At 41.0% G+C, this 25,061-nt stretch overlaps 1 protein-coding gene across 3 annotated transcripts in view; it reads right to left on the bottom strand.

The window, feature by feature from the left end:
* Wwp2 (WW domain containing E3 ubiquitin protein ligase 2) overlaps positions 1-25,061 on the bottom strand; it is a 112,613-nt gene that overhangs the window by 23,264 nt on the left and 64,288 nt on the right. For all 3 annotated transcript variants that reach the window (XM_090357352.1, XM_090357350.1, XM_090357351.1), the window contains 3 exons: positions 23,939-24,066; positions 15,380-15,584; positions 1,050-1,139 (listed from right to left, as the gene is read on the bottom strand). In XM_090357352.1, the coding sequence (XP_090213478.1) occupies positions 1,050-1,139; positions 15,380-15,584; positions 23,939-24,066 (423 nt within the window). The remainder of the gene's footprint in view (positions 1-1,049; positions 1,140-15,379; positions 15,585-23,938; positions 24,067-25,061) is intronic.

The raw sequence follows: 25,061 nt of genomic DNA on the forward strand, positions 1-25,061 counted from the left end.
TTTCCTGCAAGTAGAACACATTCCCTTTTGAAAGAGACATATGAGGAAAGAACTTTCTGTCCCTGGCCAAGAGGGAATCAAACCCCTTTTCCTTAAAGTTGGGCAGTTTCCCCTCCTTTGGAAGAATCTGTCATTTCTGTCATCTCTAAGCCTTGGAGAACTCAGCTGGGTTCTAAATCCAGCTGCAGGAAGAATGCTGGTAGGTTCTACCACCAAGTACATAAATGCTTTTTTTTTTTTTTGGTCAATGTGGGCTTGAGTTCAGGGCCTGAGCACTGCGCTTGTGTTTTCTCAAAGCTAGAACCCTACCACTTGAGCCACAGAACCATTTCTGGCTTTTTCTATGTATGTGGTACCAAGGAAGTGAACCTGGGGTCTTCATGCATGCTAGGCAAGCACTTTACCACTAGCACAAACTCCCTGCCCCATAAATGCTCTTTCTTTTCTTTTTTTTTCTTTTCTTTTTTTTTTTTTGGCCAGCCCTGGGCTTGAGCTCAGGGCCTGAGCACTGTTCTTGGACTTTTCTCAAGGCTAGAGCTCTACCACTTGAGCCTCAGCACCACTTCCAGCTTTTTTCTATGTATGTGGTACCAAGGAATTAAACCTGGGTCTTCGTGTATGCTAGGCAAGCACTCTACCACTAGGCCAAACTCCCAGCCCCTAAATACTCTTTCTTAATCACTTTCCCTATACCTGTTTTCCCTTTAGCGATTCTCTAAAAATTCTAGCATATCCTAAGAAATGAGAGCAGAATCAGGTAACGGAATAGGAAAAGCAATCAAGTAACTCAGAATAAGTATTATTATACTCTAATACCATATGGAGAGCACCTAATGTGGGTGACATGACTGGGAGCCAATGAGACACCAAGGCCCATGAGGCTTCCCTAGTCCCCTGGTCTCCAGAATTCCACAGTCCTGCTTAATGAAGCCCAGGGACATCTGTCAGCAATAGAGGGTAAAATAGAGATAGTTATGGAGAAGCCCTAGGAGTCTCTTGGCTCTAGAGCCTCCAGTTGTAGAGTCTCAAGGCTTTTCATGTCTCTTTACCCTGGAGGAAGAGGCCGCTCCCAGGTGGTTGTCTTGGTATTGTGGTCAACATAATAGACACGCCCATTGGGTAGCTCTCGCTGTTCCCACCTGGAAGATAAAGCAAAGGGATGAATGACATATACAGTTCAAAGGCAGAGCCTCTGTTAGAATGGGAGTCCTTAACTATACGTGTGATAATTTTCAGAAAACATCAAAGATGAGGTTCAAGGTCAACCCAGTGATCTTATCAGTTCCATGCTCTTGCTTAAGGTAGCATCCAGGAGGGCTTTTTTCTTTTTTTCATTTTGTTTTGTTGGAGACAGGATCTTACTACACAGTTCAAGCCAGCCTCAAACAGGCAATTTTTCTACCTCTGCCCCTTCAAATGTTAAGATTACCACCATGCGTCACTAGGCCAATCCAGGAATTCTTGAGGAAACTACAGGGGCCACCCTTTATGAGATCAGTGTCCCTACACTACTGCAACATACCTTGTAAAGTATATACTTCTATTGCCATACCTGTTCTTCTAATGTTATATATATATATTTATAGCTATATTTGCTTTTTAAAATAATTCACTAGAAGATTTCATTTCCTTTCATTGTTTAGTCATAATAGGGATGAAACCCTAAGTATACCATGATGGTCAAATACTTACTACTGAGCTCAAACTCAGGGAATTTTTTTCTTTTCTTTTCAAGAGATCTGAATGGATCCAGAAACATGGCATTCAGTTCTTTATAGACTTAAGGTTCAGATTGGATATACGTTGCTGTTACCAGGGAGCTGAGGAGATTCATCTGTGCTAACAGAAGGATGACAATGTAACTGGAGAACCCAGGAGCATGAAATATGAAAACAGTCATCATCCCTATATCTGTCACTCATATACAGTCTGATCACTCCACTTACCATGAATAGCGCCTATAACTAAACATAGAAAATGGTAACTTATATAAAGGACACAAAAACTTCATGTGATACCTACCAGATTATTAAAACAAAAACAAAAACAAAAACAGTCAATGATCCTGAGCCTCTAGGTTTTTTCACTTGTTTCTATTTCTTCTGCATTTGGGTGTTTCTTAGGGGAAGATAGCACCTTTTCAGAAAAACTACTACACAGTCTGTTGTGCTGAAATGATTGTTTAGAAAATATGTATTTGTTTGAGCTGCATACTGCTTTGCAACAAATTATTTTGCTGCTTTAATTAGTTTCCCTTCCTATGCCCATCATGCTTGAAATAAAAACTAAAAATGTGAATCTGCTCCAATGTGACTGATACACAAGAAAACATTGTGTGCAAAATATAAGTTCTGTGTGTATATATACATGACTTTACCTGTAAGAAACACGTGACACACACAGAAATTTTCCTAATTAAGCCTGGTCAAAAACACTACACAAAATCTATAAACATGTACCAGCTACCTCAGTTTACCACAAGTTATCTGACACATTACACCTAGTATTCTTTTCCATAAGCCCCAGTTGTTGCAATATCTGTTTGCACAAGCAGTTTACTCCAAGACGAGTACCAAACTGACTATGTTACATCATTAAATGATTTAATATGTGTGAAACTGCTGTGTTATTAAGTTCCTAGCTCGTTTGCATGTCACTGACAAATTCTGAATGTATGCCTGGAACCCATTTTTCCTCCACAAGTTCTGTGGTTTTTATTACATGATTTCTGCATAGTGTGGTAACTTGTAACCCTACTTATACTATAGCAGATCTGAGTGTACACCGAAATGAATCTTAACTTCTACAAATACACTTACAGTAGGTAAAAACAAAAACAAAAGGAGGCTAAGGCACAGCTCGAGTGGTAGCGATTGCTTAGTATGCATAAGGCCCTGGGTTCAATCCCTAGTATAGGGGGTGGGAAAAGGAAAGCAAGAAAAGAGAGGGGTGGGGAGAGGGAAGGGGAAGAAAGAGGAAAAGAAGGAAAGAAGGTAATGAACACAAAGAATATTCACTTTTTACTTCATTTACATTTCATTTGAGGCAAAAGGAAAATTTTGGTTTTATTATTCACTGTCTAATTTTTAGATTGGAAGATAGAATCCTTCAAATTCCATGTATTGCTTCTTATAGGCTATGATTTCGGTGGCTCTTTTGAACACAGGCCCAGATGAGATTTGCCCTTCCCATCTTTGATCACAGCTGATCTTAGAAATGAAAGTCTCTCTTTCAGGGGCTGTTATTGTCCAGCAAGGCTCCATGTCCTTCTATGAACCCTCTCAACTGGCTTAGCTAGAAAATAGTTATTACCAGAGGAACAAGACCTTTCTTGCACAGCCTCTTTTCATATCTACATTTTTCCTTTTAAAATTGGACTCCTGCTCAGATGAAATGTCCATGTGGGTCCTCCCTGATCCCTGACCTGGTCTACCTCTCCCTTTCTTAGAGAACTCTCACTCCTCCCTAACCTGCACAGCTATTCAGGAGTCACACAAATCTCTTCCCTTCATTCATACGGCACAGTCAGTCACTTCTATCGCCAGCCACATGAGTCTCCCGCTTCTGCTGACCCACATAGATTAAGCCTCCTGACTCTCTTGGTATGGTCTCCCCATGCCAAGAAAATGATACTGGCATTGACTTTTCATCAGCACATCCCTGTCAGGGGTTAAGTTCTGTCCCTTGCAAGCTTCTTCTTCACACTGAGATGAAAAGGCTTTTCAATCCAACTGCCCATGGGTCTCCCTCAATGCTGCATCTTGGACACGTGGGCCATATCTACTCTGGCTGAATAGCTTTTCTTTGATGCTCTCAGAAACAGTGTTCAAAGAACTGAATGGCTCCTTGGCCTTCAATGAGTAGAGTTGACTGTGGACTGCACAGTGTCTTTGTGCTGGAAAGCACTTCACAAGGAATCTCAGTTGCAATTAATCTCAGGTAATTTTGCTTTTACTTAGATTACCACAGTTCCTCCGAGTGCCTTTTAGACTACTATACCTTCTACCCTCACACCTTAAACTTTCCACATTAACCATCTTTAAAAGGTTAAACACTAAAAGAACTCATCCCATTAGGATGATGGCAATTAACTCTCTCCTATATTGTCTGAAAAGACTTCATCTGGTCACCTGAACCACATTTTCATTACAGGTTTCCTAAAAGATCTCTATTGTTTCCCATTAAAGTGTAAATTCGGGGCCAGGAGTTTGGCCTATTGGTAGAATGCATGCCTAGCATGCACAAAGACCTGGGTTCAATTCCTTGCTACAACATACATAGAAAAAGCCAGAAATGGTGCTGTGGCTCAAGTGATAGAGCTCTAGCCTTGAGAAAGCCCAAGGGCAGTGCTCAGGCCCTGAGTTCAAGCCAGGACTGGCAATAAATAAAATAAAGTGTAAATTCAACCATCTCAATCAACAGATTTCTTAGTCAGATCCCCTGTGTCTAGACAGAATCACAGTTACACCAAAAGTAGAATAAAGTTGGGGCATGATTAATGCTGGGCAAAGAAAGTTTTTCTGGGCTAGGAATGTGGCTTAGTAGTAGAGTGCTTGCCTAGCATGCCTGAAGCCCTGGGTTCAATTCCTGAGTGCCACATAAACAGAAAAAGTGACACTGTGGCTCAAAGAGTGGTAGAACATTAGCCTAGAGCAGTGAGGCTCAGGACAGAGCCCAGGCCCTGAGTTCAAGACCCAAGACTGGCAAAAGGAGGAAGGGAGGGAGGGAGAAAGGGAGGGATGGAAAGGGGAAAGGCAAAGGCAAAGGAAGGGAAGGAAAGGTAAGTTTTCCTGAAATAACCCTAACAAATGTATATCTCAAGGTTCAAGTGGTAGAGTGCCTGTCTAGCAAGCATGAATCCCTAAGTTCAAATCCTACAAGGAACAAAGAAAAATAAGATATACATGACAAGATGCTCAAAAATTCTCTTAATAAGTGCATTATTAATGTATATCAGTCATTAGGTTGCTCAGTTCTGGGTAATAGTAAAGCTCTTAAGAAAAATATACTTTCTCCATCAGAAAATAAAATCTTGTCAGAACCTTTACATATCCTAGACAAATGGTATCACACTGGTATTGGATTAAAGCTGAACTTCAGATGAATATTCTGGAAGTATTGAAGTTTTCCTAAAACTGCTTATGCAGAAAATTAACTCCCCATAGGCAAAACCGATATAAAACTTACGTTTTCTTTTTTTAAGAATTTATACACATATATAGTTTTTAAATTATGGATGCCTTGCCAATATATCCTATCCTTCCTCCAAAATCTGGCCACTTCTGGGGTGAAACATAAAACTTATATCCTGTGAAGGGATGTTTTCAGCCTGTTTCATGAGTCAGAAACCTGTGTGCAGTGGCACAAACCTCTTGCTCACTCACTGCTTTCACGGCTTTAGTAGATCCTTTGTCAACTGAGTAGGAAATGTTTTAAACCCAGTCCTTTTCCCCTAAGGACCTTTCCTGAAATACTGAACTAGCCTTTAATAACAATCAACAACTAGCGCTTTATGTCCTCTTAGCTCAGGATATCAGAGTACCAGCTATCGAGGCTCCTGACGTAGGTCTGGTTTTCTTCTCTTTTTCATTAAGTCATTCCATTTTGTCTAATTTGGAAAAATTCCCAAAGCTCTTCAATGGAAGTTGGAAACATTCAAAATATGTTTCAAGACAATTCTTAGAGATGGTGTCCATTAAAAAAATTTTTAACATTTGTTTTCATATAAAAAGTTGGCAATGTAGGTAATTTGAAAACACTTGGTGGGAGCAAAAAAAGAGTATTCTCTTTCCAAAGGGCAATTTGGCAAGTTGGCCTTTTCCATATGAATGTCCTTTAACACATCAACTTTTCCTTCTAGAATATGGCCTAAGAAAATAATTATGTGTCAGAGACTGAGCTGTAAGCATATATATTGTATCACATTATGAATGTTGCAGGAAAACTGAAGCAATCTAAACAAAAGTTAGTAAAAGAAATGTTATTTCTATGAGTTATTCATTCTTTGAAAATAAACTTGTAGATGACTATTGACGTCTATTTTTTACAATACATTGGCTAGAAAAGCAATTTAATAAATGGCATACTTAAGATAATTTAAATTGTGTGTCAATTGAATAAATACATTTTTCTCATTAAATCTAAAATGTCACTGGTTATATGAGTATTTAATATACTGCTAAAAGAGAAAAAAATGCTGTCAATTAAACAATGGTATGCCAATGCTCACACACTGCACCCTGATTTTATAGAAGTAAAATAGGATACATAACAAGCCAATAGTACATGAGAGGTATGCATACATATAAAATTTTTACAACTTCAGAGTAAGGAAGACTTTTAGACACAAAAAAAGGCATATCAAAAATTTGGCTTTAAAATTTTAAATTCCAATACAATAAAAGTCACCACAAAGTAAAAAGATATAGACTGAGCAAAAGTATTTGCAGTGCATATAATTTAGAAGTGATTACTATCTAACAAATATTAAGAATCTTGCAATTAAAAAATACAAAAAGATGGGCCAGGAGTTTGGCCTAGTGGTAGAGTGCTTGCCTAGCATGCATGAAGACCCAGGTTAGATTCCTTGGTATCACATACATAGACAAAAACCAGAATGGTGCTGTAGCTCAAGTGATAGAGCTCTAGCTTTGAGAAAGCCCAAGGACAGTCCTTAGGCCCTGAGTTTAAGGCCCAGGACTGACAAAAAAAATAATACAAAAAGCAAATAAAAAATGGACAAAAACATAACTGAGTAGGTATTCCCCAAAATTAAAATCTAAGAATCAAATAAAACATTGCAAAGAGGTTCAATGTCAATGGTGATGAAAGAAATTCAATGCAAAAACACACACACAAAAAAAAACCAATACCATTCACATTATTACTCTGGCTACACAGAGAAAATATGACAATACTGCATTAGCCAGAGAGTTCATTCAGATACAGGCACAGACACACAGACACACATAGATGCACACACACACTCACTCACACACACAAGTGTAAGAATTGGTGGGGAGACTTAAAAAAGTAATTTCTCATTTATCTACTAGAATCCAAGATCTTTATTTTGTATAATACACATATTTTAGTTCCAGGACATATCTTTTTGTTTGAGTTCTTTTATTGTTGACTTTTTAAGACAGTCTCACTAGTAGCCCAGGCTGACTTTGTACTCAAGATTCTTTTGCCTCTACTTCCAAGGGCTAAGATAAAAGTGTATATCAACATATTTGGCCCAAAACAAACCTCAAAGAAGCAAACAAGATGGGTATAGTGACACACACCTGTGTTCCCAGCACACAGAAGATGTAGTGCTGGACAGTTTGAAGGCAGCTGGGCTACAGTGCAAAACCCTAACACACACACACACACACACACACACACACACACACACTCAGCTACTTGGGAACTGGAGGTAGGAAAGTCAAACTCTAAGGCTGGCCTGGGAAAAAGCCCATGTCTGGAAAACAAACTAAAGCAAAAGGACTGGGAGTGTGGGAGATATGAAATACTGAGTTCAATGAAAAACCTTCAGCACCATTAAAAAAATTTTAAGATGAGTTGGGTGCCAGTGGCTAACATCTGTAATCCTAGCTGCTCAGAAGGCTGAGATCTGAGGACAATAGTTCAAAGCCAGCAGTTCAAAGCCAGCTCAGGCAGAAAAATCCCTGTGAGACTCATATCTCTAATTATCCATTCAAAAACTGGAAGTGGCACTGTGCTCAAGTGATAAAACACTAGCCTTGAACACAAAGAGGCTCAGGAATAGAGCCCAGGCCCTGAATTCAAGCCCCAGGACCAGCAAAAAAAAATGTAGCTACACAAGTAGCTTTACAATACCTCATAGTGTTGCGAAGACTGCATGAAATAATCCAGGAATGAAATTTAGCCATCCTCAACACACAGTAAATGTTTAGAATACATATGAGCATTTAGTAATCACCAGGAAATAACAAGACAATAGATAATAATTTTGAAATGTCAATGATTAAATCTTGGTGGATCTTTGTTACTTTATTGTTGTTGCTGATCTATTTCTTTACTAACTTTATATCAATGGGCTTTTATAAAATGAGGTCAAGAGAGAAATTAAACCAAGCACCAGAGGCTCATACCTGTAATCCTAGCTACTCAGGAGGCTGAGATCCAAGGATTGTGGTTTAAGCTAGCCTAGGCAGAAAAGTCCATAAGACTCATCTTCCACTCAAAAACTAGAAGTGGAGGTATGGCTCAAAGTGATAGAGTGATAGCCCGATCAAAAGTGCTCAAGGACAGTGTCCAGACCTTGAGTTGAAGCCCCATACCACCACCAACAACAACAAAAAAAGTAAAACTGCAAGTACATAGCCAGCGAGGTGGCTCATGCCTGTAATCCTAGCTACTCAGGAGGCTGAGATCTGAGGATCAAGGTTCAAAGCCAGCACAGGCACAAAAGAACCTGAGACTCTTGTCCCCAATTAACCTTTAGAAAACTGGGAAGTGGGGCTTGGCTCAAGGGTAGGATGGTAGCCTTGAGATGAAGAATTCAGGGACAATGCCCAGGCCCAGGAGTAGGATGATAGCCTTGAGCTGAAGGGCTCAGGAATAGTGCCCAAGACCAGAGTTCAAGCCCCATGACCCACCCACCACACACACACACACACACACACACACACACACACACACACACACACACACACACACACACAAACACTAAGGACAGCTCAAGTGGTTAATACCAGCCTTTAAGCAGAACACCAGGCCCCGAGTTCAAGCCCCAGTACTTGCATAAAAAGAAAAACACAGTTTAAAGAGCACTCATTTGACCAATACTTATCCATCTCCATGGAAGCCTTATATTATGCTGAGAGCTGGGAATACAAAGATGATCACAATAATTCCCTGCTCTAAAGCTCACAAGAAAGTATAGTGAAAATGGAAGCCACTATGCATGGTTACAAACACAGGGATGGAACAAAACAACTGGGGACACTAGACTAAAGATGTTTTCGGGAAAAGTCAAGCCAGATGCATACTATTTGGCATTGCTGAAGCATATAAAAATCCTTTCAGGGTCAAGAGCTAAACTATAGGCCGGGAGTTTGGGCTAGTGGTAGAGTGCTTGCCTAGTATGCATGAAGACCCGGGTTTGATTCCTTGGTACCACATACATAGAAAAAAGCCGGAAGTGATGCCGAGGCTCAAGTGGTAGAGCTCTAGCCTTGAGAAAGCCCAAGGACAGTGCTCAGACACTGAGCTCAAGCCTAGGACAGGCAAAAAAAAGAGCTAAACTATATTCAGCCAAACAAGCTAGGGAAAAGACACCAATTCTCTCAATATAATCTTTTAATCTGGAGCTACTCAAAATGTGGTCCACAGCCTAAACTGTAAACAGACCTAGGACCAGAGAAGTTGCTCGGCACTTAGAAACTTTTGTGCCTTTAACATCACCACAACATCCAAATGAACAAACTCATGAATTCATCTCCTTGCACAAAATGTAGGGGAAAAAAAGTATGGTTCTGCAATAGATTGAATTTTTAAAATACATTTAAAAAAAAGGAGAAAAAAAAAAGAGCCAGTTCTTCACAAACCAGTTCTTTAAAACTCTGGGTAAACACCATGAGATGAACATAGGCTACTGTTGAGAAAAACACAGCTGGGTGCAGTGGATCATGCCTGTAATCCTAGCTACTCAAGAGGCTGAGATCTGAGAATCATGGTTCAAGGCCGGCTGGGGCACTAAAATCCATAATACTCTTATCCCCAATTAACCACAGAAAACTGGAAGTGGCGATAGCCCTGAGCTGAAGAGCAGGGACAGTGCTCAGGCCCAGAGTTCAAGCCCCATGAGAGAGAGAGAGAGAGGGAGAGGGAGAGGGGGAGGGGGAGAGGGAGAGAGAGGAGAGGGGAGAGGAGAGAGAGAGGAGAGAGAGGAGAGAGAGGAGAGAGGAGGGAGAGGGAGGGAGGGAGGGAGGGAGGGAGGGAGGGAGGGAGAGAGAGAGAGAGAGAGAGAGAGAGAGAGAGAGAGAGAGAGAGAGAGAGAGAGAGAGAGAGAGGAGAGAGAAGAGAGGAGGGAGAGGGAGGGAGAGAGAGAGGGAGGGAGAGGGAGGGAGAGGGAGGGAGAGGGAGGGAGGGAGAGAGGGAGAGAGGGAGAGAGAGAGAGAGAGAGAGAGAGAGAGAGAGGGAGGGAGGGAGAGAGGGAGAGAGGGAGAGAGGGAGAGAGAGAGGAAGAGAGGGAGAGGAGAGATAGGTACAATGCCAATATGTCTCTTCATATTAGCATAAAATAATATAGATATTCACCAGTAGAAAAGTGAGGGAGAGACTGGGAGTCATCGAGGGAATAGAAGACACTGTATGAAAGGAAATATACTCATTACCTGATGCATGTGAATGAGGTCCCTCTGTATGTTACCTCTATATTAACAATAAAGGAAATTAATTTTAAAAAACACTCTGGGTAAGGTTCTGGGGACAGTACTGAACTTGAGTTTGGAATGAAACTCAATAATAGAGGTTTGTTCAAAGCTTAGCAGAGACATTCCAAATTCGAATATCTTTTCGAGTATTTCTACAAACAAAATACCAAAGAACTGTCAAAAGGCTGTCATCTTTGATCTGTTCTCAAAGACCATCTAGAGAAAGGAGCCTCTGGGTCTCAGGGGGCAGGGCAGATAGCATATCCAAAAGATCCAGAAAATACCCTTCCTCAATTAATTTTCCTGCGAGGCAGGAAACAGGGCAGCCAATGACTGCAGGAGAAAAAGGATGGTGTGAAACTGCAGGGTTGAGGTAAAGCCAGCAGTCCAAATACAACGCCCTCCCTTATGTAAGAAACCACAGTCGTGTGCTGGTTGCCAGGGGGAAATAATGTGCCTCTGTGTGGGAGGGATGCAGAGAACTGCAGAGACCAGGCTGGGCTTGGGGTCTGTCAAAGCCACGTACACATGGTCTGTCAGTGAGCATTCGGTCCTCAAAGTGGGCTCAGACCTGACAAAAACCAGATAGCTGACCAAAGCATACTCACTTCCCATTACCCCCTGCCTATACCTCTATCTCACATATCTCTTCAAAGCCCTGAAACCTGGGCGCTCCATGCCCTGGCAAGGGCTTCTTTTGTGCTACTCAAGTTAAAAGCTCCAGGAAAGGAAAGTTTCAAGAAGGGAAGAATTAAGAATATTGTATTTGGACTTGCATAGTTCAGGTCTTCAGAGCCTAACATCTACAGGTGCGTGACTTCTTAACCACCAGTCTCTTCCACTGCAAATTTTAGAAGGGTGCTCTGGCAACCTGAAAACTAGACCCTTGAATCCCAGAATGAACCTTGATCCCACTGTTCTCTGAGGAAGACTGAGGAGTTGAGAAAATAAAGGTGGAAATGGGCAGTTGGCTGGAGGCCTTAACAAACAACAGTTTGTCTCAGAAACTCCTCGGTAAAGAGGAGCCATGTTCCAGAGATTGGTGACAGACACAGATTTGAACCCAAAGCCAGGCAACCCAGTGAATGATTGTGCTCAGCTCAACTTTTTTGCCGGTGGGAAGAAAATGTAATATTCTTGTCATAGTTGCTCTTCCTTCGAAACATTCGAGAAACAGAGCTCACTTACCCAGGTGACAGAAAAAAATTTAAAATATTTAAATGTATTAATTTATTCTTCACAAATAAGTCTTGGCAGCCTACTTGTGCCATCTACTACCATCACTACCACCACCACCACCTCCTCTTCCTCTTCCTCCTTCTCCTTCTTCTTCTTCCTCTTCTTTCCTGGGCTTGAACTCAGGGCCTGAGCACTGTCCCTAAGCTTCTTTTTTTGCTCAAGACTAGCACTCTACCACTTGAGTCACAGTACCACTTCTGCCTTTTTCTGTTTGTATAGTACTGAGGAATTTGAACCCAGAGCTTCATACATGCTAAGCAAGCACTCTACCACTGAGCCACATTACCAGCTCTGTTCCATCTTCCTCTATCTATCTTCCTGGCCATCTATAAATGAGTAGGGCAATCACAAGTATGCCACAGACAGAAAGACAGAGAGACAGACAGACAGACAGACAAACAGGCACACACACACACACACACACACACACACACACACCTTTTCTACCAGGGTCAGGAAAGGATTCCCAGAGGAATTACCAATGGAGCTGAGAGTTGAAGATGTAAAGAAATGTTGAAGACACCTACAGAAAGAAGGCCCTGCATGGGGGAGGGTCCTCAGTCTGGAGAGAGGGTGATCTACAAATGGTTTGAACCAAAGGAAAGCAAGGAGAGAAAAAGCTTTTCAGGCTTAGTTAAGGATTTGGGAATTTATCCCACTTAAACTGGTGAAAGGCCATACATACTCAGAATTTTAATTTAAAAAATTCAAATAAATTGGAGAAGGGTATGAACAGGTGGTTTGAGTGACAGTACCTTAGTATGGGATATAGCAAAAGTATATAGCCAAATGGGAAGACTGACAGTTTGTTTATAGATAGATTCATTCATTCAACCATTTCCTAAAGTCTTATGATGTGCCAGGCACTGTGCTAAATGTTAGACATATGGTGGTAATAGGAAATACATGATTCCTGCCTAACAATACTAACAGTATTAGAGAAGAGGCAGCCACTCAGCAAAGCATTTAAATTACACTTGGAACAAATGGTAAGGAGAAGAATGAAGAGCTAAAAGCATAATCCAGAGTAGAAGCAGGGCTGGATGACTGGACAGATGTTAGAAAGAAATAAAAGATGAATAGCCTGACAGTAGCCTGAGTGGATGGTGGAACTATATTCAGGAAGGAGATCAGATTCTAGACGAGATGGGCTAGATAGAATGATGGGTTTTGTTTTAGACATGGGAACAATAGGTCAAAGGCACAGAAATGAGAACTAGCATGAGATTCCAAAGGAAATCAAGGGACTGGCAAGGTGACCAGAAGGACCAAAGGAGAATCTAGTGGGACCAAAGCAGACATGGTAGACCATTTTGAGCACAAGATCATTTCTTGTTCTGAATTTACAACAGCAGCCCTGGACTTGCCACATATTAAAAAGTAGTGAATATCTTGTTTGATAAAGAATCAGAATATGTAAAATTAATAGTCTATAACTTGAGTATCAGTAGATGCTCAATTTAGATGCTACGTATCTCCTCACAAAAGACAAAGACTAGGTGATAAGACTCATTTCCTATGGGAGACCCTTCCACTCTTCTATCCCACGGCCACCGATAACCCTCTGTGTTATTCGAATTAGAATAACAGATTTCATCCCCTTATTAGTCTCTGATTCTTAGAGCCAAAATATCAGGAATAAGTTAATAATCCACTTGTCAGGGTCTTCAAATTTGTATACAAGTTTAGAGGTGGGCTAGGTGGGGATGAATCTGAAGGCAGCTGTAGAAACTATGTCCTTTCTAGTTTTGAACACAGAGGAGACATAGAAAAGCCTGCTGTACTCACTTCTGTGCACTCAACAGAGCTGGTGGTCATCCCTTGTTAGAAAGCATGACATCTCTAAACCCTGAGACAGTTCTCAAAGTGACTAAACACATCTAGTTGAGACTCATACCAATAGGTAGGCACCTAACAGCCTGTGTATGCTGGAGATTGTGACTTGATTACCTTTCTCAGAATCATCATACATATTACTGCAGGTAACAGCTATCTCAGACCCACACATAGGCCATGTCACCTCCTAAATGCTCTAGGGGAAAAGAGCTGCTCAGACTCTTCCTCAGAAAACTGTTTCAGTCTCCAGCCAGATGAGGGAGGGGAATGAGCCTCTCAGGGCTCCTCAAGTCGCCAGACTGAGAATAAAGAGCGTTTTCAGAGTCTGGAGTTTTCCAGCTGCCTGGAAACAGGAAGTGCCCAGTCCAGGAGAACAGTAACCTTCACATACGCCCTACATAAAGACATGTTGAGCCATTAGCCCTAATTGCCTGTGACTGACACAGGACTGAGGCCGGCCTTCCAGGCATTTGCTCAGTGGAAAGAAAACAAACAGCTCACTGGGGACACAGGCAGCCATTTTCTTTGTTTTCTGCCAAAATGATTCTGCTCCGTTCCCCCCAAATTATAGCATACAGATTTGAAATTACACACCAAAGGTCTTTTGAGTATTCTGCACCACATATAAAAGAGAAAAGAAATCTCTGTAGGAGTAGATAGACATATGCAATTGGTTAATAATCTTTTCATGAAATCAAAAACTTAACTCCCCCAACCCCCAAAAAACAAAACTTTAAGAGCTGCCTTTCAACATTTTCAATTGTTTCAGGGTCAAAGCCTTAAGAATTACTTGAAATACTTTTTATTTGATCAACACATTTTACTAAGAGACTAGAGTTAAATAGTGTACCAAGTAAACTTGGCCAAAAATCCCATATGCCTTCAGGTTTAGGATTTTTAATAGCTGGTTTTCAGAAATTGCTTTGAGAACAATAAAGCACATTGTATATCAAGCAAGAGATCTTAGATTCTTCCTCTCCTTCATGAATTATACAGAAAGGTCAGAGAACATCCACCATCACCAAATCAACTTCAGCTAGATCATCAGGGCCTGTCGCAAAATGGGCATTGCTTGATGACCAAGGTTCAAATGGACTGGCCCTGACCATAATCAATAGTTGCTACAAGTTCACGTCCCAGTTTCAAATTCTCTTCCTTTCTGGCTCCTTCACAACCACTTTGTTCAGCAAATGCTTCACATACACCATCTTCTAAGAGTCCCTAAGCTTCCTGGAAAAATATATAAGCTCATTATCTCTACCTTACCAAGATGGTTGATGCTGGCAAGGATCACACAGGAGGGATGAAAGGGCAGCTTCAATCCCAGGTCTATTTGATTCCCAAGTCCTAGCTCTTCATCTCTGCCCTCTATACAATCAAACTTGAACTTCCCTTTGGTTCACTGGGGTCATCTTCTCATTCGAAGTCCTGAATACTAGCTTTAATTCCAAATTAAAAGAAAACTAGGAGCCATGGTATCGTCAGCTCCAGCTATGGAAATAACACTCAGGAATATTAATTTACCACCAACAATTCAAGGCTCTATAGGTGAAGATAAAACTCAAGAGCGAAACCTTTCTACATAGGTTCTAGGCAAAGATCCTCCTGAGATCCAGAAAGGCAAAATGAGCTCCTTGTTCCACAGAAGCCACTCTCTGAATCAAGCTATTCAAGACACAGCATAAGGTAGCATTGATTCTGTCCAGATGATTTAGATTCCTTTTAAGATTTATGTAGAACAAGCAGTTCTTCCACACCTTCCTTCCTTCTATACATGGAGGCCTCCTTAGAGACTACCAGCTATTACTAGGTAATAAATAATCCCACTGTTTCTGACCTGGTGAAGAAGGCTCTATCTTGAGGAGGAAAGCACTGCTGTGGGATCACAGGCTACTCACCCAGCAGGCAGAGCATCGGGGGCCTGAGCAGCTGGCAGTTGCTGTGTTCCTGAAGTGCTGGGCTCTTCTCCCTCAGCTGGTGTGGTGGGAGCAGGGAGAGATGTGCTGGGGTTTGGGGCCACACTCAAGGCTGTGACAGGTGGGGACGTCACACCAACAACAGAAGGTTCTTCAGGATCCGTGGCTGTAGTAGGTTCCTCATGCACTGAAAATGCACAACCGTACTTTAAAGATCACCTAGGAATAAGAATTTTTGCAGGCCGGGAGTTTGGCCTAGTGGTAGAGTGCTTGCCTAGCATGCACAAAGACCTGGGTTCGATTCCTCGGTACCACATACATAGAAAAAAGCCAGAAGTGATGCTGAGGCTCAAGTGGTAGAGCTCTAGCTTTGAGAAAGTCCAAGGACAGGGCTCAGGCCCTGAGCTCAAGCCCAGTACTGGCAAAAAAAAAAAAAAAAGAATTTTTGCATGCTTTGCACTAAAAGGGCTAATTGTGTGGCATCTACAATGTTACTCTAGGTAACATTGTATGATAGGTGACAGTAAGAAGTTTTAGAAAACATTTTATAATTACAACAAATCACGAATCTGAAATAAATATGTTAAATGCTAACGTTTCATATAACTCTACTAGTCTTTCCTAATACACTGTAGTTATACTGGCTGTAATAAAAGAATAGCAAGGAGCCAGGCACTGGTGGTTCACACCTGTAATCCTAGCTACTCAGGAGGCTGAGATCTGAGGATCGTGGTTCAAAGCCAGCTTGGGCAAGAAAATCCATGAGACTCCTATCTCCAATTAACTGCCAGAAAACCAGAAGTAGCATTGTGGCTCAAATGGTAGAGCACTAGCCTTGAGCTAAAGAGCTCAGGGACAGCACCCACACCCAGGGTTCAAGCCCCATGACTAACAAAAAAAAGAATAGCAAGGGTCAGGCACCACAGACTCATGTCTGTAATCCTGGCTACTCACTAGGCTAAGACCTGGAGGATAAAAGTTGAAGCCAACTCAGGAGGCAGAGTCTACAAAGAGCTAGGCTGGAGATGTGGCTCATGGAGTAGAATATCAGCTATGAACAAGAAAGCCAAGCCCCTTGAGTCTAAGCTCTGGTATTGGAGGAAGTGGAGGAAAAAAGAAAAGATGAAGATAACAGGAAATCACATTGGTCAATGAAGCCAAATCCATAGGGTCACATCCTTGTTTTTTGTAAAGTTGTCATTTATCTGCTAGACAAAAATAGATTAAAAACAAACGCACCCTCCACACATGAAAAAGGTAGAAAACTTCTAGTAATATGCTTATTTTTCTTTAAGATCTAAAGACACAATCCAGGATTAACATTCTAGATAAAAGGAATATCAAATGCTAAGAGCTGCTCTCCCAGGTAATAGACAAAGAAATGAAGTAAGTTACTTTCAGAGTTTCCTTACTTGACTACTTTCTCCATGTTTCTGACCACTGTGCATGTCCACAAGGATCCCAGAGCATTGCAACATCCTTAACTTAAAAAAAATTATCAAACAATGTTTTAAAAAATTGTCATTTTGGAAACATGGATGAGCCATATACAGAGAAAATTTTACATGTGTTTGCACATGTGTATATTTATATTAAAAGTGCACTAGAGAGAGAGGCCAGGAGCCTGGCCTAGTGGTAGAGTGCTCACCTAAAATGTATGAAGACCTGGGTTTGATTCATCAGTACCACATACACAGAAAAAAAGCCAGAAGTGGTGCTCCGGCTCATGTGGTAGAGTGCTAGCCCTGAGAAAGCTCAAGGATAGCACCCAGTCCCTGAGTTCTAGCCTGAGTTTGTTTTTTGTTGTCTAACAAAACAAAACAAACAAAAATAAACCAAACAAAAGTGCACTAGAAAATGGTTTAGTTACCATTTAGCCTCACCTCTCCAACTCAGAAACTTATTTTCTAGTTTCAAATGGCTATCTAGATTTTTCCTGGGATATTTCTTCAGGTGGGTTCATTATGGAACCTAAGCAGGGTTGAGCAGATTCAAGGTAAGCATCTACTATGTTTCATAGTCTTCTCTTCTAAGAAGAAGCCTATTTCTTCAGTGGTTTTTTGTTTGTTTTCTTTTTTCTTTTTTTTTTTGCCAGTCCTGGGCTTGAGCTCAGGGCCTGAGCACTGTCCTTGGGTTTTCTCAAGGCTAGAGCTCTACCACTTGAGCCTCAGCACCACTTCTGGCTTTTTGCTATGTATCTGGGGTACCAAGGAATCGAGCCCAGGTCTTTGTGCATGCTAGGCAAGCACTCTACCACCAGGCCAAACTCCCGGCCCCTCTTCAGTGTTTTTAGACAACCTTTTCCTTTCCTTATCATCTGGCAGCACCCACACTGCTGTCTTCTGCTATCTCTCCTAAATAATACGAGGAACTGAACATAATAAATTAGATGTCATTAGACTAGCAGAGTCAGATTACCAACCTAAATGAGACTAGTTAGTATTTATGGAATAGGGGCTCTTCTCCCTCAGCCAGTGTGGCAGGAGTAAGGAGAGATGTTGTGCTGGGGTTTGGGGTCACACTCAAGCCTTTAAGCCTCATATATAACCCCACAGTATGCCAGGGGCATACTCTATCTAACTTGCCTATCTCCAGGATAGACAGTACAAACTCATTTTTTACTCACTCATTCAGATTCTTGGCATACTGTTTATCATAGGCCAAGATTATAATAATTCTGAACCACCACTGGATACAACTGACTAAACACAGTGGTGATAAGCTAAAGCTACAATGTCTTCACAGGATGTGACAAGCTTAATCTTCACAAGCAGTAAGAGAGGAAAGCAAGGGATGCTTTTGGTTGATTCATTCGCTTTTTCTCCAGTACAGAAACTACCTAGCACAAGTGTAAAATTACTTGTTTTATTTTTTTTAAATGACTAAATCTTGTGCAGTTCATGTTTGCCACAACATAAATACAAGACATTATATTTGTATTCCTTAGTCTGCTCAGCCAAGCTAGTAACACACAACAGATGGCAATTCTTTTTTATGTACATCTATAAATTTAACTCAGTCCCATTTTTTAATCCTATCATTGCTTTCTTCAGAGATAGGTAAATTCATTCTAAGATTTATAAGGAGACTAAGTACAGAGTAATCATTCTTTGTGTAAAATCAAGGCCCTCGTGATTTCAGCTTTACAGGCCATAGCCCCTTAGATATCTATTGGTACTTAGCTCAGATGTGGTTTCGTCTTTTTGCTAAGATTATAGAGTACTTGTCTTACACATTTTTTTTTACATTTTCCACAATGTTTGGCAAAACAGCTCTGATAAAATACCTACTCAATAAATACTCATTCAATAAAGCTAATCTAGGGAGAAAAACAAAAGACATTTGAAGCTAGGCACAATGGCTCACATCTGTAATTCTAATTATTTAGGAATATTACAGTTTGAGGCTAGTTCAGATTGCTCATCTCTAAAAGAAAAAAAAAGAAGAGGGAAAAAGAAAAAGAAAAAATGGGCATGATAGTGAGCATATCCTATCAGCTACAAGGAGAAGCATAAATAGGAGGATCATGGTTCAGGTTGGCTTAGGCAAAAAACTAGGCCCTTTCTCAAAAAATATCAGAGAAAAAAGGGCTGGAAGTATGGTTCAAGTAGCAAAACAGAATGCCCGCAGTTCAAATCTCAGATCAGTACGAAAAAAAAAAAAGTGTGTATGTGGGGGTGGGGGAGAAAGAGATATTTGAAATAAAATCATCCGAATTCATTTCATTCTTTTATTTTTTATTTTGGAATAAATTTTGATATAGAAGAGTTAGATAGTGTACCTTCACCCAATTTTCCCTAATATTTTAATTTTATATAACTATGGCTTATCTATCAAAACTGCCAATTAGCATAGTATTATTTATTAAGTTCAACTTTGGATTTTACCAACTTTCCCACTAAGGTTCATTTTCTAAGGAAAATGCAACGACAATAATCCATCAGGTGGTACTTGGTACTGATAGCACTCAGGACCCTTCACTGCCTTCAGCAGATATGCTTTTATTACACCCTTCATCCTCCCAAAGGCCTCAATGATGAAGGTATTATTTTCATTTCCCCCAAAACAACACTCAAGGGCAACTCAGAGAAGCACCACACATTCGGCAAGTAATAGAGCCAGTGCACCATGAGTCAAAATCAACCAAGTAGGAAAGAAATGAAGGCAGCTGAGGTGGTTTTCCTGGATGGGAAGAAAGGCAGAGCACCAAGTGTGGGTGGGGTAACTAGGCAAAACGGCAGTTGAACAGCCTCTGGTTTCTGCAACTGTGGGTATTTCACAAGGTTCCCTCTGTGATGGTGGTTAAGTACTCTTTATGAATCACATATTCATATTAAGACTAGGACACACTCTAGCTATAGTTAGCCAACAAAAAGATCAGCAATTGGAAATTCTCTTTCTTAATCCTAGACACACTGCCAGCTCACTCTGCATTCCCAGACATCCAGGCGGGAGGACACAGGCTCCTGGTGTGCACACGTCTCCTTAGTCCCCTCCTCGGACACATGCGAGGGTGATCAGCTACAACAGAGGCATTTTCCATGGAAGATAAGCTCCTAAGGTGGTCCACAAGAAAGCAGCCAGAATTGCTCCCCTGTGACACACAAGCATCCACACTTCCAATGCAGTTGCTCAGTCACAAATACACAAGAGCTACCAAAATAGAAAAAAGTTTTCACGAAAGCAGGGAGATGACATGGGGGGAAAAAGGGAGGGGGGCAAGGAAAATTTACAAAGTTATACATGGCAACTGACTGATGGGATGATTGAATTCCATTTCTAGCAAATACACAGATTAATGCAATTCTCATACTACAGAATGCTCCTAAGACTTTAAAGTTGAGAACTTATTTCGAAAATCTATGAGCAGCCAAAGAGAAAAAAATGGTAAGACAGATCTAGCTTTCCCAGACAGTCTATACTATAGCCAGGGGCTGGCTGATGGTTTATGCCTGTAATCCTACCTATTCAGAAGGCTGACATCTGAGGATCAGTTTGAAGTCAGCAGAGATAGGAATGTCAGTAAGACTCTTATCTCCAATAAACCACCAAAAAGTTGTAGAGCACTAGCCTGGATCAAAAAAAAAAAACCAAAGTCCAGGGATAGCACCTAGGCCCTGAGTTCAAGTCCCAGAACCAGCAAACACACAAAAGCAAAGTAAATTGGCTGGGCGCCAATGGCTCATGCCTGTAATCTTAGCTATTCAGGAGGCTGAGATCTGATGATGGCAATTTAAAGCCAGCCCAGGCACAAAAGTCTGTGAGACTCTTATCTCCAATTAACCATCAGAAAACCAAAAGTGGGGCTGAGACTCTAATCACAGAGCACTAGTCTTGAGCTAAAGAGCTCAGGGACAGGGCCCAGGCCCATAGTTCAAGTCCCTATGATGGACAAAAAGGAAAAAAGAAAATAAAAGAAAAGGGAAGGATTACATAGATAAATGGAAGCATATATAAAAGATCATAAAATAAAACCACCTATCTCCATGCTACATAATTATAACTAGATAAAATTATTCATAAAGACAAAAGCTATATGCCAGATACCATGCCAATATCTATGACTTACATACCTTATTCCTTCTAATAATTTATGAGGTACATACTCTTTTTCACTTTAAGAATAGGAAAACGAGCCATGCCTTACACCTGTAATCCAAGCTACTCAGGAGGCTGAAATCTGAGGATTGAGGTTCAAAGCCAGCCCAAGCACTAAAGTCCCTAAAGTCCATGAGACTCTTATCTCTAATTAACCACCAGAAAACCAGAAGTGGTGCCGTGGCTCAAGGGGTAGGGCAGTAGCCTTGAGCTGAAGTTAGGGACAACATCCAGGCCCAGAGTTCAAATCCCACAACACCCCCCCCCAAAAAAAAAAGAATGAGAAAACAAGCTGGACATTAGTGGCTCACATCTATAATCCCAGCTACTCAGGAGGCTGAGATCTGAGAATTGTGATTTGAACCCATTCCAGACAGGAAAGTCAGTTAGACTCTTATCTCCAATTAACCACTAAAATCCCAAAAGTGGCACTATAGCTCAAGTGATAGAGCACTAGCCTTGAACACAGAGAGGCCCTGAGCTCAAGCCCCACAACCAAACCCCCCTTAAAAAAAAAAAAAAGATGAAAAAATGACTGCCCAGCAAGTCACTGGTCTTATACACACACCTATGCACAAGAGGATTCAACCCCAGCCAATGTGACTGATGTGCATGGAAATTACATTTAAGGAGGTAGTAAAGTTTTCAATAAAAAATTAGAAAGTAAATCATTCCATACAAGTCTCAATGAAGTGCTATACCATTAATCTATTTTTTCAATTCCACCACTTTAAAACTTAGAAATATTATATTTATATAGACAGGCTGCCACTCACTTTCATTTTATTAAAAAGAGAAAACTTTACAGTTGTGACAACATAAGAAAAAAAACCCACCTGAAACTCAACTCTGGTTTTGCCCTAAATTTCTTTTACATGCATAACTGCAGCGCACAGCCAAAAGAGCTGTTAAATAAATCTTGAATGTCTGTGAAACCTCTGTTGGGAGGCATAACTCCTACCACCACCATCTTGAACTCGTTCTCACAAGCCTAACTAATGGCTGAACGTTGCAGGATAAAGATATCCACATTCACATCCTCAAACTTTCTTTTGTCCTGCATGACCAAAGCAGACAGCTTCTGCCTGCCCCCACCCACTCCACAGAAAAAGGAACATCTCTCTGTACCTTTCTTTGGATAGACATGAAAGAGCTTCTAAAGCTCAGGCTGCTGCTGCCTGCAAGGTAAAGGTAAACCATTGTCATGGCAGAAAGCAGAGAAACAGAAGCCAAGCTTTCATATTTTAGTGGGCAGGGATCCCTGAAGTACAACTACTTAGGTTTTAGGAACAGTTTGGGCATTCAAATACAACTATAAAACATTTCCCAGGCAGACTGGGGCTTTCTGAAGAAATGGCTGGCACCTGCCTCGTCTATTAGAACAGAATGTTCCTGGAGATAAGGACAAGAAGCAAAGGTACCCAAAACTAAATGCAGGGGAAATAAAAATCTGACCAAATGCTCAAGAAGATTGACTCAGAGACTATCGCCATATAAAGTGAACTACCAGTAGTTTCAGTAAGAACAGCAGAGGTGGTTGAGGGAAACCACTATCCCAGTAATGTGGCCCCTGGAAGGGTAAAGGGGCTGGGAGCTCAGCCATGCCATCTGGGAAACAACTGGTCCAAAAGCGTCAGTTCCGTTCCCCTGTTTGGAAATGTTGGCTCTCCTCCACAAGCAACTTATTTTTCTAAGAGAAGCATGTTTACTGGCATAAAGTGCCTGGTTCTCTCTAACAGCACACTGCCGCCTTCACATGGGCAGGAAGGTCCCAACATACCAATAAGGGTATTGGCACATGTGTTCCAAGCAGACTGAGACAGTAAATGCTGGGACTCTGTCTTGTCCCCCAGGCTCTGGGTGAGCTAGCTAACCCGATCCTTCAGAAAAGTTCCAAACTCCAGAGAGGAAGTCAAGTCACCAGGCTTTCAGGGAGCTGTGCTGGACACAGCCTACTCTACTCAGTAGTCTATAGCAGACAATGAGTAACTAAGCTAAATAAGCTACTCAAAGGGCCTTGAAGCCCCCAGGAAACTGAACATTATTACAGAGTAACTCAAATAGTCTTTTTTACACCATCTGCCACATATAAGTCAGTAACAATCAGATGACCATACAATGCTGCTCTGGACCTCATGTCTTTTATGTTACATTTCTGCCATCATAAATCAGAATCTTTGTAATTATTTCAGGGTCCCTTATCAATTTGAAAGCCTGTATTCTCTGAGCTAGAGGTTGTGGATGAAAATGTCTATGCCCTAAAGTAAGACAAATGACCACATGACTAGCAGTCACTAATTTGCAGCCATGTTCAAGTTTAGAAGTTGAGTCTGTTCTTTTCTCTCTCTTTTCTGGCACTTTCTTGATCATACAGAGGGAAACAGGACAGAGTGATTTGCTTTAAAAACAGGTCCTTCCCTTCCTCTTACAGGGAAGCAGAGAAGTTCTATTTGGAAGTGGATAAAACCAAGTGTGTCTTCCCAAATGGAATCCACTCTGGAGCTGTGACAGCACCTGCTCAGCATCCTGACCCCCATTCTTCCTGAGGCTGCCAGATCTTCTCCAACTCACATCTTAGTAATGAACTTGGTCTCTTTTCTCTAGCCTGACAATCTTCTTAAATTAAGAAAAAACTTTAGACATGTCACATATAAATAAGATAGCCCCAAAATGAAATTCAATGTTGATAAGAAATGAATAGAAAAGTAATCCATTTTATTTCTATGTAAGAAATACTATAGAAATGACCAGTAACATAAAAAATAACCTTGGCTATCCAGGGGAAAAAAGTTAGAGATTAAAGATGGGCTAATGGAAAAAATGATATTCAAATTCCTGTTGGTAATGGAGTTGTCTATCACCACCCCTGCTCTATACGCTGACACATTAGGCAATGTCCTAAACCCATGACTGGACAGGTGAGCATTCTGTGCTATCACTCACCTGTGCCATTGGCCAGGCCACTGTGGCTTGGGTTCTTGGTGGGTTGGCGGTGCCGGTTCCTGGTACCAGGGCTTTGCTCGCTGGTTGCTGTGGTTGTTCTGGCTGAACCACCTGAATGTCTGTGTGTCCTGGGAATTCAGAGTATAAAGCAGACAGATATAAATCACTGTGAAAAAGAAAGAGGCATATCGCACTTGGGCACTATATTCCTTCTCTTGCTATTTATTAGAAATAAGATCTGTAATAGCCCCTCTAGGTTTTGACTCAACAGAGGCTGGCTCCAAGCAGATGCCCAGGGAAGCTTCCCTCCTGGTAAAAACCCAACAGGCAGTTTTGTGAAAACTTTTCCACTTGAAGTAAACAAATCCAGAGTGAATTTACCCCACATCTAAAGTAACTGTGAAATATCCTGTGCCCATCACACTGTTTTTATTGGGCTTCAATGCTAGAAATAAACAAGACTCACTGGACAGACTACAGATGAAGTATTTTCCCCATTAAGCCAAAAAAAAAGTCCAAATTTATCCATTTTTTTTCTATAGCTGACATGATGAGTCTCTTGGAAACAGAAGTCAACTTTAGTCAATGCACCTAGTGACATGTTTTACCTAGGAAAAATGACTCAAATGCAGGAATAAGACCCTATGCAGAGAGATATACTACACCACAAAGGAGACAGTGGGATTGAGCCGAAAACCATCTTCACAGAACATAGGCTGTGTGTGTGTGTGTGTGTGTGTGTGTGTGTGTGCATAAAACAAACTTCCATCTTTCTCACCTCTGAGTATCTTTTTCTTTCTCCCATTTATATTCATGTTATTATTTATTACTATTACAATCACTTTCGGTCTACAGTCCACAAGTGAGTGAAAATGAGTGATAGCTTCTCTCTCTCTTAGCTTATCTCATTTACCATGATGATATCCAGTCCATCTACTTTCCTGCAAATGTCATAATTCATTTTTCTTTATGGCTGAATAATATTCCATAGTTTATATGTATTTATTTTCTTTATCTACTTGTTGAGTACTTTTGCTAATTCCACAGTATGACTATTGTGGAGAGAGCTGCAGTAAACCTAAGGACACAGGTATCTCTTTCATATACTGATTTATACTTTTTT

The sequence above is a fragment of the Megascapheus bottae genome, chromosome 24 (assembly GCF_031878675.1).
Source record: "Megascapheus bottae isolate mThoBot1 chromosome 24, mThoBot2.hap1, whole genome shotgun sequence".
Taxonomy (NCBI): domain Eukaryota; kingdom Metazoa; phylum Chordata; class Mammalia; order Rodentia; family Geomyidae; genus Megascapheus; species Megascapheus bottae.